We start from the raw sequence: 15,351 nt of genomic DNA, 5'->3' as shown, positions 1-15,351 counted from the left end.
GCGTTAACCATAATCTAAATAAATAAAAAAAAAATTGGGCGAGGGCAGAAGGGAAAAGGGTTATAATCGCAAGGATAGATAAGGACTGAGCCACCGTACCGTGACTGTCCATGTTTATGACTTTTCTAGTTCTGGTCTGGTAAATTCCCTTTCACGTCTTGTCTGCAGAAGGAACGCGTCTCATCTGTATCGTTAACCTTGAGATGACGTCAAATAAAATTTATCGGGCATGGACTAGAAAAATGATAGAGCATGGTCGGTCACGGTACAGTGGCTGAGTTGTTATCTGCCCTCTTGATTATAACCCTTTTCCTTTCTGCCCTCCCTCGTTTTTATGCATTTCCTGGTAAACGCGCGAATATCTTTCGCTCGGAAACAAATGTTCGTCGTTGCTACCTGAGTGTGGTTGTCCGTGAACGTCTTCCTTGTTCTTTGTTCTCTCTATATTAGATGATTTTAGATCGGGATTTTACTAATCGCGTATCGTTAAGAGGACAAAAAAAAATTTATAATCCACGAGAGTAGAAAAACGTGGGTTGTGTGTATGTTTATATAGCCTAGAACTTGGTCTGCCTCAACGGGCGACGAGTCTCCCAGCTGTAGATGAGCAATTGAGCCAGTGCAGTACAACCGCTAGCCTGGGGTCTTTAACGTCCACCACGCACTAATGATACACGACTGCACTAGCCGGTACGATGCTCATCCAGATCGAAACGGGCAGGGGCGGGGATTGAACCCAGGATCCCTGGGTTCTGCTGCGCGAGCTTTCACTACACGATGGTTTGAAAGCCACAAGCCTGCGTTTCGATACGAAGATTTGAAAATACAGTCGACTATTTCTTACCTTCCTTCCTTGGAAAGCCCTCCGCCTTTTCACAGTGATGCGTCCGCAGCGCCGAAGCACGTCAGCCGAACCCAGCTCGCGCATTTGGCACGAGCACAGCGTCACTCGGACGTATGCGCTTGTCAACAATCAATTCGTCGACGAATATTAGGATTCGCGTTCGTGGCCAAGGAGGTGCCGTGAGAACACTTATTATCGCTGGCGAATGACATGTTCCACTGTGTGCTTAAAAAATCACGGTGGAGGCTTGGAGTCACCGGATCTGGTGAAATACTACGACACGACCAAGTGATTTCTCTATTCTCTTCAGAGGTGAGCTAAGGTGGAAGGAGTTGAAAAATAATTTCACAGTCCCTTGACTTGGATGCTGAACCGAAATTAGGATTCCGCAAAATAACACCGCAGAAGCGTTGAACGGGACTCTACGAACTCCGAAACATCACTCCTACATCGATACCTCAAACGGATGGCCGTATTTTTGGAAAAGAAGGGCGCGATCAAGCGAAGATTATGACGTCACGATTCTCTTTGAACAGCTGAGAACGAGGGGAAGCGGCCTCGCTTCCCTCCTCCTCACTTCGGTTCACCTGCTGGAGGGGACGGAGCGAAGAGGAGAGGGAATGAGAACCGCGACTTCACATGTCTCGTCGGCCTCGTCGGCCGTAGAGCCAGTAAATGAGCTACGCTTAGAGTACCGACACTCTCTTCCTCAATATTGTTGTGGGCGGCGCCATCTCGGTGCTTGTACAGAGCAGACGCAACGGCCTATCGCCATGATTCAAAAGTGTGACTTTCTCAGCATTAGGTTCGGTGTTAGAAAGCTCATGTTATATTACTTTGCTCTGTCGCGAACTGTTTAAACATTCGTAGAGGACGAAAAAGCGTTTCTTGTGATTGCAGATAAAGCTTCAGATAACTGGAAACCATGATTTTAAGCCAAAAGATGGGTAAGTGTCGCTACTCTGAAGCGTAGCTTATTTATTGGCACAGCTTTCTTACACCAGGTGTAATACTAAGGAAGTCGCACTTTTGAATCGTGGTGATCGGCAGCTGCGTCCGCTCTGCACAAGCACCAAAATGCCGACGCCCCCAGCAATATCGGGAACAGAGTGCCGATACTCTAAGCGTAGCTCAATTAGTGGCTCTAAGTGGCATTAGTCTGCCGTGTTCAGTCGCGCACTTCTTTTCCAAAAATACGGCCATCCATTAGAGATATCTCTGTGTGAGGGATGTTTCTGTGCTTTGCAGCGTCCCGCCAATCGCTTCAGCCTTGTTTGGTGAGCTCCAAATTTCAGGGCAGCATCCCTTTAAATCTAGATTGTTTTTTCTTCTAGATTTCTCTTGGGTCGGGAATTAATTTCAATGAAGGAAGCTGGGGGTGCTCTAACCAACTGTGTTTATACAACCTGACGTTTCGCGGGCTTCTCGGTCACTTGTTCACGGGTGATTTATTTGGCTGGGTGTTAGTCTTTCTCTTCTTCTGTTTGTCGTTGCCGTTAAAATCGTTCTTCTTTTTGTGACTCCTCGAAGCCCGTGAATATAGCTGCTTCGGAGGGTACCAATCGACCGGTTCAGGTTGTTCTTGGTATGCTGAATATGCCAGGACTCTAAAAAGAGCCGTTTTTTTTTTTCAGTTTCTTTCGGTGCCCAGTACGACACTGCTGTCGAAGTCGACGACGCGGTTTTTCTTTTCTGCATGTTCCGCGAGAGCGTTTACTTGTGTGTCCTGTTTTTCTTACATCATATTTGTGTCTGCGTTGACTTTTGGGGAAGGTCTTGGTGTCCCCACCTATGAGGCGTTGCGGTCGGCGCAAGGAATACGATAAACAAGGCCGGGCTTTTACTTTTGGATGACGATCTTTTGGAAATGGAAGATTATGGCCAATGGTCGGGGAAACGGGCCCATGTGTCACTGCTATGCATTATGGTTTTGAGAGCACGGGTGAGAACTTCGCTCGTGCCTCTGAGGTACTCACATGCGATAGTCCGCGATAGTCCGCGATAGTACATGGAGGGATGGGTTTCTTTCGGCTGCAGATGGGTCACGAAGTTCCCTGTGGATACTGTTTTCGAATCTTGTTGGATATGCGTTTTTTCGAAGGTCCCATTTTGTAATATCAGCTTCCTCTTTAAGTGCCTTATCTTTGGAACCATTAGCCCCGTGCGCGGCCGAAAGCGTCGCTGTGGTCGGCCTTCCACGATTGGCCGAACGCTGACTATGACGTCGGAAAGGGGATTTATCATCGACGGAAATAAGAGGAATGAAAGAACTTTAATTTTGACGGTGTTGGCAGTGTTCCTTTGAGAGCGCAATGATTTCAAGCTTCCACCATGCTAATAACAAACACCATCGAACTTGTTGTTTGTAAGGTAATGACGTCACAAAAGGGAACCGTAGGAGGGCGCCACTAAGACATCTCGCCGCTAATAGCCTCCAGAATAGAGGAGGCTGTGGTGGAACACGCCGTGATGGCACGTCGAAATGCTGCCGAAACTACTGAAGATTTGTGAGGTGTGGGGTGGTCTGATGAAAAAAAAAATTACGTATCGTCCGGTGCAACGTTACTGGAGCAAGCTCAGTTTCGTAGCTCCCTATTCTCGTCTGCCGAGGCGAGTGGCCCAGGTGGCGGTCACGAGAACTAGCGGCCCTGCAGTCGGATCTCGCTGCCCTGTCTCACGCGTCGTCTACTACCACCGTGTTCAGAGCTTCCTTTTCTTTTTCTTTTCTTATTTTTTTTTACTCCCATGTGTATAATAGCAAAAAAAAATGATGAAGATGAAGTGTAATACACCACAGAGATCAGAGTCAGCGCATTGTGAGTTTTCTTTCTTTGAGTGTTTGAAATTTATTGTTGTGCGTGTCTGTTTCCTTGCGCTGTGAAGTGTTTGTGCGAATAGACCGATCTCACCAGCCAGTTTGACCACGCCACCGCTGCCGCAATGCATCGAGTGAGCTTTAGTCTTTCTGCACGTGCGACAACCTCGCTGGAGCTCTGCGCGTGTGGAGCATGAGGCGGCACGAGCCGTCTTGTGCACTGCTGCCTGCCTCCTGCGAACTAAAGTTATGGCGGCGTCACGCATGCGCCGAACGCTTGTTGAGATCGGTCTAAATTGCCAACTCGGCCAAGCTCAAGTATTGGCCCAGGTGGCGATCCCAGTACCTTAGCGGGCTAAACAGCTTCGCGGGCTAGTCAATCCGGAAGTAAGACTCGACTGCAGCGCTGCTAGTTCTCGTGACCGCCGCTGAGCCCACGTCGCAGGCGGAGCTGTGAAACTGAGCTTGCTCCAGCAACGTTGGTCGGGTGTGCGTTGGTTAAAAGATTGCCTTTTTTTTCAGAGATACATTTAGACATGGAGTGCAACCGTTAGAATCATGTTATACTGTGAATCGAATATTTGGTTCGAAGGAATTAAGGTGTATGTGTAGGCGGCCAACTTCGCTGGTTTTCACAACGCAGAAGCAATCGTCTACGTAGCGAAGAAGCATTGTGGGTGTCGAAAAGAACGTACTTAATGCCTTTTTCTCGATGGCTTCCATTGTGAGGCTGGCTACCGTGACGGACAGATCAGCTCCTACGGCGGTGCCAATATCACTCTAAAAAAAGCCCGTGAGTCTACTTTCACGCACAACACTCGGAGAGCCAATCACTGCAACTTATGGAGGCAGCCCAGCGAATGGCAATGCCGAAACAAATGTTTAGACCAAAAAACGTAGTCTGAGTTGTGACATTAAGCAATGCAAGCTTGACGTTTTGCATTGCTTAATGTCACAACTCAGACTGCGTTTTTTGGTCTAGACATATGTTTCGGCATTGTCATTCGCTGAGCTGCTTCCGTGAGTTGCGGTGATTGGCTCTCCGAATGTTGTGCGTTAAAATAGACGCAGAAACTTTTTTTTAGAGTGTACGTTGATTGTAAAAAACTACCAACGAAAGAGAAGTAGGTGTTCCTCAGGCACAGTTCTAGTAGGCGGCATATCTCGTTCACGGAGAGCTGGGTTCTTTCAGGGAGAGTCGTATCCGACGCAAGTGCCGTTCCGATGACGGACACTGCGAGCTGAATGAGGATACTTGTAAACAGGGACACTACATCAAAGGAAAGGCGAATCTTACAATGCTTGGAACATGTAGACAATTTTTGTATTACCAAGGTGAGAGGACAAGGAAAAAACACGCCTCGGACAGTGTCGAAAGACCGATTTCTTATTTTGTATGACGACTTAACTGGAGGTTATAATTTATACTTTTACCTATTCTTTATTTCTGTCAAGTCATGCTCCCCTTGGTACGACCCGGCAGTTGGAGCTTTGATTTCCCGGAACTACACGTCAACAACTCCCTCGTAACCTCGCCGGGTCGGGAGAGGACCTTCTCGGAAGCGTTCTCGGACTCCTGCGTCTACCAGCTAACACGGACAAGGTGGGTGTACTTTGTGTTCGAAAGCTTTTTTCCACCTTTTTTTTTTTTTTTCATTATTTTTGTTCTTAGTGAATATGCTTGGAGGAAGAACTAAAATAAAATCAAACGCGTCAGGCAAAGAAAAAAAGAAAGAAAGAAGAAAAACGCAGTTGGGGGTGATCTCAGTGTACAAAATGTCTCTAAACTTAGGGCCACGTTTGCAAAATCAGAGTGAAGCCGATATTCGATGCTTAGGTACGTTGACCCTGGTTCACGCTGTTCATGTGTCATTGAATATTGAAGGTATATATGGTGACAATGGTTCAAGCGGCGGATCAGGCATTAAATATCGAGGTGCAGTGGCGGTTGTTTACCTTGTTGATTAGGCGTTTAATGTGGAGCTAAGGTGTCACTGGTATTACATTGTTGGTGAGAACGAATGCCAACTTGAGGTCTTTGAGATACGTCGCGCTGTGAGGAATGCATCAACGTACGCCAGTACTGTGCTCACATTGAGTAAGGTTTTTGCCGAATGCGCGCCATCTGACCTCGATACTTCTGTGCAGAGTTTTAGGAGTCACTGGCGTGTGGATTTAGAAAGCACTTTTTATGCTTGAGTGCTCGCGTAAAGGATTTTTTTTTTTTATATAGCTGAAATATTGAGCCTGCGATTTTGTCATTTCGGTAACACTATACATAAGTTTCGAGTTGAAGTATACATTCTACGGGTTCGGTTATCTGGTAAGTCATCCATATTTTTTGTTTGGGAGGAGGCACAACTAACGCGGACAAATATTTACATCTAAATAAAGAAAATATAAAAGAAATTATTGCATGACGAGCGCTGACTTTTTAAGCTTTCCCGAAGGACCGCATTATTGGATATCTTTTCATGTACTACGGCATTTCTTGACCTAAATGCGTGCTATAATCTTGCAATTAATCCCGCCAGTTTAGTTTTCCCTTTTGTTCCTCCTCTGAAAGATTCAAATTAATCCTTGTTTCTTCTTTTTGCTGCGTTCTGCATTAAAGTATTCCTGAAGACGAAACCGGTATAAAAGCAACAGTACCGCGCTGCTTTTCCGCCAGGGCTCGATCCTGCTGCTGCTATGCGAATATCGACTCCGCGCGACACTTTTTATACTGCATCCATTGTTTTGGCACAAGTTCGCCACATTCAACTTTCAGTTTCCCTCGTACATCCTGCCCCGGCAGCCGCAATCTGTGACTATATGTTCGAGTATTTTTAACGCATTCAGCCAGTGCCCGCGGTATACGCTCATTGTAACGCTGAGCTCGTCGCTTCAACGAAAAGTTTCTGGTCTTTTGTCTGCTGCCACCTGCAGCTTTCGTGATTGGAAAGCGCGATTGTATGGATTTGTGAAGCGTCAAACTCGCGCGTGCTCGACCGAGGCTGTGTATGGAGATAAACTGAGAGAGAGAGAGAGAAAGGAGAAGAGGAGAGCGAGCGGTGGCATGAGAAGGCCAAGTTCCGATTGGAAGTTTAGTGGGTAGGCGCAAAGGGTAGCCGCCATTGTCTCTACTCCTTCCAGTTAGAACGAACAAGAATGCCATCTGCTCCTGTCGGAGTTTCTCGCGTTGGCACGCCGTACGCTTGCGTTCGGCGTTGTACGTGTTTGACCAGCGGCTAGAAAGAAAGGCAGTTATAGTATTTGCGTCTTCCCGTTCTCCTTACAATCGGAACGCGGCGCCCTGACTTGCCCCGCTCTCATCTTCCCCTCTCCCCCAGTTTCCTTCCGTATAAGTCTGTATTACAATATAGACATCGAGTGTATATTTCTGCGAAATCTGTGGCACAGTTGCTAGAGTACAGAGCTCTTGAGGCCGGCTTGCTTGTCGGCGTGCATAAGCGGAGCACATAAACTTGCGGATATCGGTAAAAATACCTAGCCTTCGATGCAGCTCCCCCCTCCCTTTCATTAAAAAGTATCGAGCAGCTAAATAGATTTAGTAGGTGGTGTCAGAAGTATTTACATTCGCGTTTACGACTACAGAAAGCTTGAGAAATAAAAGCCTCGTACCTTTGTGAAAACAATAATTTAACCCCGCAAACAAAAAATAGCAGTGCAATTTTTTTTTTTTTTTTTTTGTGCTTTGATTTGCAATGTTTACGTAATCAAGAAAGTTCCGTAATGTATGAAAAAAACGTAGGGTGTCTTCGTATTCATAACGGTTATTCACTTACTAAATGAAGCGTGCGACACCTAAAAAGGGCGCGCCGCTTGGAAGCCATAAGTGGCTCTGTTCAAAGCATTGGAAGCTGGTTGGCAAGGCTACCATCGACAGCGTCCGCGTTGTTGCGTGGAACAGTGAAGCGCTACCCGCTGGGGCCTCTTCTAATGCGCCCGTAGGGCCTTGGCAGCGGCTGTGCCATGTTTTCACGTTTTTTTGTTTATCTGCGCTGGGATATAGTTTCTAGAAGACGTTTGTGTGCTGGACCAGCCGGACGGCACAGAAATCGATACTGTACAACATTCATCGGCGCGAGTAATTGAGAAAATCCACATGAGAAGCATAGTTTTCCCTCCTTGTATTATCACAATGTTCTTCGTTTGCCAGCGAATCGAGTACGCGTATACTGAAATTAAGATGATCGCGGCGATTGTCGCCAGCACATTAAGGGGGTTTGTGTTCTTAAATTTCCAAATCTCGCGTTAAAAAAAAAAAATTTATTGCATAGTGGGGCCCCGAACGTTTTGAATAACGCTGTGCTCAGGTAAGTCTACATTCGTTTCAATCAAAGGTTGGCTGCTGCCTGCTATACACAGGATGTCTATGCTGCAGTCCGGCCGTGCTCAATGTGAAATGCTTCTGCTAGGAGCCGCACCGTCACGCCACTGTCTTCTTGCACGCTTCCAATAGTCGCTGTTCACTTAAGAGACGTAGGATGTGGGGAGACTCCAGCATCTTGATATACAGGGTGTGCGGGCAAATAATGGCCAAACTTCCGGGGAGAATGTATGGCACTTCCTGTTGTTGCTTGTTTTGGGGGACCCTCAATGAGTAGCACCTACTTTAGAAATCTCACCGCCGAGGACTAACTGCCGTACCTCCTGAAATGTACTAATACGGGATCAGCGTGCCCTCTTGGGTGAAAAGAAAGAGCGCTTGTTCCTCGAAGAAATGACAAATCTGCCGGTGGTATCGTGGGCGCATCTTCGGGACTATACCTATTCGACTAGCCTAATCCATGTACCTCAGAGCGACTTAGAAACTACAAATCTCTAAACGCGTTCAACTTCTTCGTGAACGGCAAGGCATCGGCGGTGGGCTACCACCTCCCCCAGGCGCCGAAGATACGTGCTATAGCTTCCCCGCAGGGGGCACCGAGCCGGTATTTGTTTTAGAGCGCAGCTCTTATACTTCGTTTCACTTTATCTGCGAGCGAAGCCAAAGCTAGAAGCGCGAGACCAGCGCTTTTTGCGCTTCTCCCCAGCTCGCGCGCTCGAGCAAAACCTGACCGCACGGAGCTTTCGTGCTTGCGCTTCCAGCTTTGCCTTCGCTCGCACATAAAGTGAAACGAAGTATAGGCGCCCGTTTCCGGCTTGAGCGGCATCGCCGTCGACGTTACCGCGCGTTGCATGCAGCTCAGGTTACATGCAACCCGCTTTGCATGCAACCCACCGGCGTCGGCGTAACCACGCGTTGCATGCAACCTAGGTTGCATTTAGTCCAAGTTGCATGCAACCCGGCGACGCCTTCGACGTCACGTGTTCCCCCGAGGTCACGTGACTCCCCTGAGGTCACGTGACCCCCCAAGGTCTCGTGACCTCATCACCAACTCGCCCAATCTGCAGTATTAACAGGTCTCGTGACCCCCGCCGAGGTCACGTGACCCCCTCCCCCGAGGTCACGTGACTCCCCATGACGTCATTGTCACTGATAACGTTATCAGTGACGTCACTGATGACGTCACCGGCATCCGCATCGTCATCGTCATAATCACTGATGACGTCATCAGTGACGCCACTGGACGTCATTAGTGATAATGACGATGACGATGCGGATGCCGGTGACGTCATCAGTGACGTCACTCATGACGTCATCGGTATCAGCATCGTCATAGTCACTGATGACATTATCGCCATTGTAATCGTCACGTGACCCCCCAAGGTCACGTAACCCCGCAAGGTCACGTGACCCCTACAGGTCACTTGACCCACCCCCAGTACCCTTCCCTCCTCCTCAAGAGCTGCGCTCTAATTCGGCGTTACAAAGAGTTGTAAACGGCTTTCACTTTTTTTAGCATGACTGTCTTCCGAACGTTTTTATTACGCTGCCTGTAGCGCGACGCCAGTTTCTGTAATGCACAATCTTCTAGTGTTTTGACTTGCTTGCTTTAGTGTTCAAGGTCTTTTTTCTCCAGAGCACCGTACGCATTGCCCTTGTACGTGCCGTAATGGCCCATTGTTGTACGGAGATGATCAATCGAGGCGCCGCGGTGCCGGCGCTGCATTCAAGCGTTTGTCGCGTTGCGCCATCTGTAGGTGGCACGTCGAAGTAGGCTAGCACCGTCTGCCAATACCGTCGCCCTGCGATCACCCAGGCTGGGCGGCGTCGGTGACGTTCCTCGTCTCCATATAATCGCAATAACTTCACTCGTGACATTTTTTTTTTCGTGCATCGACAACTAAAAAGCACGACACTGGGGCATATTTCGAGCGTAGTTTTCACGGAGTTGCTCGATAGCGAGCCAAGAGTCGTCGCGAACCCACCCAAACACAAGGTAAACAAAGGAGAACCGCAAGTATTTCTTTCGACCTCTCATGGCGGCCGGAAGTTGCGCGCACACCCTGTATAGCTCTGCAGCCAATGAGCTTGCAGCATCGGGCGATACGAACGTCAAAGAACAAATCAGGAAATAAACCGCGTTAGCATAAGTAACGCCCTACATTTCTTAACCTCTCAGCGACTAGATAACGTAAAAAAAAGCCCCTCTCATCCAACCACCTCTGAATAAAATAATAAGAAATTCCTTCATACCATGTGTTTTATTGTGCCGCTCCATAACTTCATTCAGGGTGCGTTTTTGTAAACAGAGTATTTCTCCAATTCAGGATTTTTTTTTTTCGCGAAATGTTTTCATTTGTCTATTGCTTGGTTGAAAACGATGGTTGACGAAAAATGTACAAAAAAATGTTATAGTCGCCGATTGCTTATCAAACTCTGGAAGTGTATTTATTACATTCACGCTTGACGCTTTATCATTTGCTTTGCGACGTTATTATTGGCTATCCCATTAACTGCGGAGCACCGCATAGTAAGATGATTGGCGCTCCTGTGATTCTTTAGCCATCAGTGGTTATGTAACGTTTTCACGTAATAAGACTCTCTGAAACTTAACTTTGGCTCGTGTTCTCTTCTGCAAGCCTACCTTGGGTTGCGAGGTCTCCTGCTGGACACTTGATAGACATCATTAAATTTCGACCTCGCGGGCAACGAAAGAAAAACAAACGTTATCGTTGTACAGCGAATCAGAAGGGCTCAGTGATCATTTTTCCGCTGGTGCAAGCACGTGCAAAGCCAAGCTTCTATGTACTATGTAAATTAAAATAAAACCGCGTGGGTAGCACGGTCCCTACCCAAAGTGAATTAAACAGAAGCACGCGTAGCGAGCTTCTCACCGCAAATATAGTCACCCACAGGCCGAGAACGGTAGGGCGTCTATATAGAATGCCCGGTTCCTGCACGCGCTCTTTGCCTTCCGTCGTGCTTCGGCTGCGCGTGCATGCTCCAGGTTTTTGAGACGCCGAAGCGTTATTGAAGGCAGGAAGCTCGCGCCGGAGGTTTCACAGCTGAAGGACTTCCCTGTCGTTCTTCTAAGCAGATGTCACCGACTAAACTCAGCGTGGAAAGATCCACTGACCTCCCTGTACAATGGGTGTTTCAGGAGTCCGGATGAATGCAAAATCAGCAATCCCTGTTTCGACTTTATGACCCAACCGCACACCAGCCACTACTGGCTAACCCACCAGGTGTTTTATACCCTCATCGGAATCAAGGTAAGCGCAGAACACATGTATAATGCCATTATTAAATGTATTGTTTTATGTCTGACGATTCTACGCAACCGACGTAGCGAGAACATAGTGATTACTGTTGTTACGATTAGGCATTTCCAAACCAGAAACGCCAATGTATGCAATGTCTAGAATCTTAAGCATATATATCTGTGGGTTTGAAGGGTGGCGCAACGATATTCAGTTGTATCGTTTTGAACTTTAAACGAGCTTGCTGGCACTATGCTCCGTTCACCCTCTTAAAGGGACACTGACATCCCCCAAAATGTTTTTCCCCTTTTTTGTTAGGCAATTTATTGGGTAGTGTTCCGATTGTCGGAACACTACCCACTTAATATTTCGCTACAGAGTCACGTATTTTTTTTTAATAAAGCCAAAAAACGCAACTGCTCAAAACCGAAACTTCCGCACCGCACGAAGAAGTGGAGAGGATAGAGTGACGAAAATAATCCCTGGAGAAGGGGAACAAGAGGGACAAAGGACAAACATAAATCTCCAAGCATAGCTAGGTGACTGGTGAGCGTCTGAAAAAATCAGCCTGGTCCGGGTATCGAACCCGGGGCCTCTCCATTACAGGTGGAGCGCTCTACCAACTGAGCTGACCAGGCTTTTTTTTTTATTTTTTTTTTATTGCATGGGAAACAAAAACGGAGAGTCAGAGCACATAAAAATATCGCACTACAAAAATAGGTCCCTCATTTATCACTACAGTTCTTTCATCTGTAACAATTTGTTAAACAATGGTACCCAATCGGGCTTTGTGTCGCGACCTTCGTACACGCTGGTGACTTGTGCTACCAGTTGAATGAAATAACAATGCACAGACTTCGGGGTCTGAACGGCATTTCGCACATCCATTCGGGATTTCCACATGCTGTATAAACTAAGGGGCATAATGAGGTCATACGGAACGGTGTCCCCTGGCTGAGCTAACTAGGGGTTAGACGTCATTAGAGCATTCTTGTCTAGCTCGCTTGCACCTTTGCATTTAATTGCATTATAAGGATAAAGTGAGTGGCGGAAGTCACGTAGCTACACCCAACCGTGCGGGATTTTTTTTTTTTTTTTTTTCTCCGCACGTAGCAGATGAAATGCGTTCGTTCGCCGTGCGATTCTTTTGCAGTTATGTTTGTTCCGCTCGCTGTTCTGTACTTCAAGATGAGTTGTTTTGGACATTTAAGTGTTGGCAATTAGTGGTGAGTGCCCGTTGTGAATTCCCGTGATTGGCTCCGAAAACAATACCCCCAAGATGTTGCGTGAAGAGCTGCCTCACATGTCCTGCATCTGAAAGTGGCAATGTGCGGCAGTGTGCACAAGTTTCCGAAAGATCAACGGGATCGGGATCAATGGCTGGCTGCAATTCCTGGAAAACAGTTACGCGAAGCTCGGAAAGCGGACGCTAGCCGATTCATATGCTCCTTGCATTTTGTGGAAAGTGACTACATTGAGTTCGCAGGTGTCAAAAATGGAATCCCATATCATTTAGTTCAGCGACGTATCGTCCACAACAATTGTTTTTTTTTTCAGTGATAATTGTAAGAGAAAGAAATGTAAACATCGCAAAATGCTTGACACACCAGGGATCGAACCCACACCAGGGATCGAATCCGTGCCCTCTGCGTGTGAAGCAGACTTCTTTCCACTTAGCTACTGAAGGGACTCAATCGTACGTAGTAATGCGGCGGGTAGGCTGTATGTCAGAAGTTTGACGCCGATTTCCCTTCAATACATGCACTCCCGGCTTGAAGTCGGGCAGCACCATGCACATGCCACATGCGCACCTCGTAAAGAAACCGTACGCGTGCGTATTCAACTCGAAGTACGCACTTCGTGCTTGACGTTTGAGCGAGCGATGTCTTCAGTCACGAGAAGGGACGATGGCTCGGCGACGTCTTCGTGCAATCGGCTTGCTGGTCGGGCGTGTCGTACGGGATGAATATCAGTTCTTTTGATCGGTCCAAAGTTTCTCTTTCGAAGAAAGACAGAATTCGTGGGTACCGTGAACGACAGTTCTGAAGTAGAGGTCCAACGCCCGTCGTCCGCTACAATCCGCTAGTCCCACGATACGCGAAACGACGCCATGTTGAGAATTGTGCAGTGAACGCACAGAATGCTTCCAGTTGTCTGTGCCACCTTTTCTTTTTTTTTTTTTTTAATCAAGGTATTTGCAGCTTTTTGGACGCCACAAAAATGGGTTTCATATTTTTTTTTTCTATTTTTGATATTGACTGTGTGCCTTCAATGACCCACGACTTTGATTAAATTTGGTGGTCGCGTCTAAACCTAAGAAAACGGCCCGTGACCACGGAAAAGACAGCGAGCGCGACTCAAACCGGCCAGTTCTCGATCGGCGGTTTTCGGGCGGAAAGAAACCGAATTTCGAGCCGCAAATTCTGTTCTGGGTAGTTGGGCTCTCATATGTGACGTACAACTAAAAACCTCGACGAGCATAAATGCCCTGTCAGTGTCCCTTTAAGCTGAGTCTAGAAGCTGCGCCTTCAGCGCAAGCTCATTGGCTTCCGCGGTGCTTTGGTTGCGCGTGCATGAGCGTTCACACTTGTGTTAGCGAGGGCACAAAGCTTGCGATCGAAGTAGCTTACACGCAACGCCACTGTCAAAGAAACTTAGTCGTAGCGGTGCAGTTCCGAGGATAAAAGCGAGCGTTTTCTTTCAATCTGTCCTTCCCGAAACTTGTTGACGCACTTCGGAAGTAAAGTATTTATATATGTTCAGGCACCATTGAAGTTAGTCTGCCTCAACGGGCGACTTTTCTCGCAGCTGTATAGTCGATGATATGTCAAGAACGAAGTAGAAGCTCCTCCCACCTCTTTCCACTATAGCAAAGCGAACGCCATGGAGAGGAGGCGACCTCCTCTCCAGCGTTCGCTCTGCTAAAGTGAAAAAATGGTGGGAGGAGCTTCCACTACTTCTTGACCTGTCACCGATAACAGATAAGAAATTTAGTAAGTACAATACAAACGCTAGCCTAAGGTCTCTAACGTGCACCCCGCAGTAGTGATACGCGACCACACGCCGGCGCGGCGCTCATCCAGATTGAGACAAGGAAAATGCAAATGCATTTTCTCGTTTCGTAGCTTTAAATCGTCTTCTTAGATTGCGCGCTCGGTTAAGGCATTTATGGAGTCTTCTCTTCAAAACAAAAATGTGTATGTATTATCTTGAGGATTATAGCATCTTTATTTTTCTCTCCTAGAATAGAAACGTTTGCACAGATTTCGGCTAGTTACTATCAATCTATATTTTATACAAAAAAAGCTATTGTATCATATTTAAAAATAAAAAAGTAGTTTGCCGAAATCTGTGCACCAAACATCTTTTTCATGTAATTGTTTCTGCCTCTGAACAACAAAACTATAAAATAGGCATCGAAACTAACGATTGTCTTAAAAATGAAATACAACTATTTATAAGTAGTTCATTATTCATTATTTTTGAACAATTAGTAAATTAAATAGTGTTTCCGAGTAGCAAAGAGGCCGTATAAAAACAATTTAAATACTCCAACTCTGCCAAGTAAAAAAAAAAAAAAAGAAATGTGCAGTGTTGTATTTTTTTACAGTTGTCTGGGTCTGCGGTGCCTCGGTTTTCTTGGTTCGTTACAGAGCGAATGCCGGGACCGTCTTTTATCGCTACTCGCTGAGCATCAGGGAGGTCTCAAAAGCTTCTTGATCAAGACGTGCAGTAACGTCATGAGGGATGCCCTCAACGCGAAGGACGAGGGCTTTCCGGAAACTCTACAGGATCTCTTCATCGAACAAAGTGAGTATTGGGACGAAATATTTGGTGGGTTTGTTGAATACCACCGAGAAAACAACGTCCGTGCATCGTCCCTTCCCTTCTCCAAGCCCCTATACCTCATTACTAGTGAGATGATCTCCATGCTTGCCTCAAGATATGCTCGCGTGTATTTAATTGAGCGCTCTTGAAGCGACCTAATGGGTATTTGGAAGAAAACAGAAGCGTTATTCTTGCCTCCAAAATAAACTACGCATCACCGTACGCTCAACGTCCGATCGCAAAAAGCGTTTGGGACCTGATGTCAAAGTTT

At 46.9% G+C, this 15,351-nt stretch overlaps 1 protein-coding gene across 1 annotated transcript in view; it reads left to right on the top strand.

Annotated features, from left to right (window-relative positions):
* The window catches only part of LOC115313047 (UPF0764 protein C16orf89), a 370,567-nt gene that overhangs the window by 353,326 nt on the left and 1,890 nt on the right, over positions 1–15,351 (top strand). The window contains exons 4-6 of the mRNA XM_042294023.1: positions 5,115–5,262; positions 11,153–11,264; positions 14,906–15,062. Of these exons, the coding sequence (XP_042149957.1) occupies positions 5,115–5,262; positions 11,153–11,264; positions 14,906–15,062 (417 nt within the window). The remainder of the gene's footprint in view (positions 1–5,114; positions 5,263–11,152; positions 11,265–14,905; positions 15,063–15,351) is intronic.

This window comes from Ixodes scapularis, unplaced genomic scaffold, assembly GCF_016920785.2.
Source record: "Ixodes scapularis isolate PalLabHiFi unplaced genomic scaffold, ASM1692078v2 PGA_scaffold5__190_contigs__length_132052651, whole genome shotgun sequence".
NCBI lineage: Eukaryota > Metazoa > Arthropoda > Arachnida > Ixodida > Ixodidae > Ixodes > Ixodes scapularis.
This window is presented reverse-complemented; position numbering and strand designations above follow the sequence as displayed.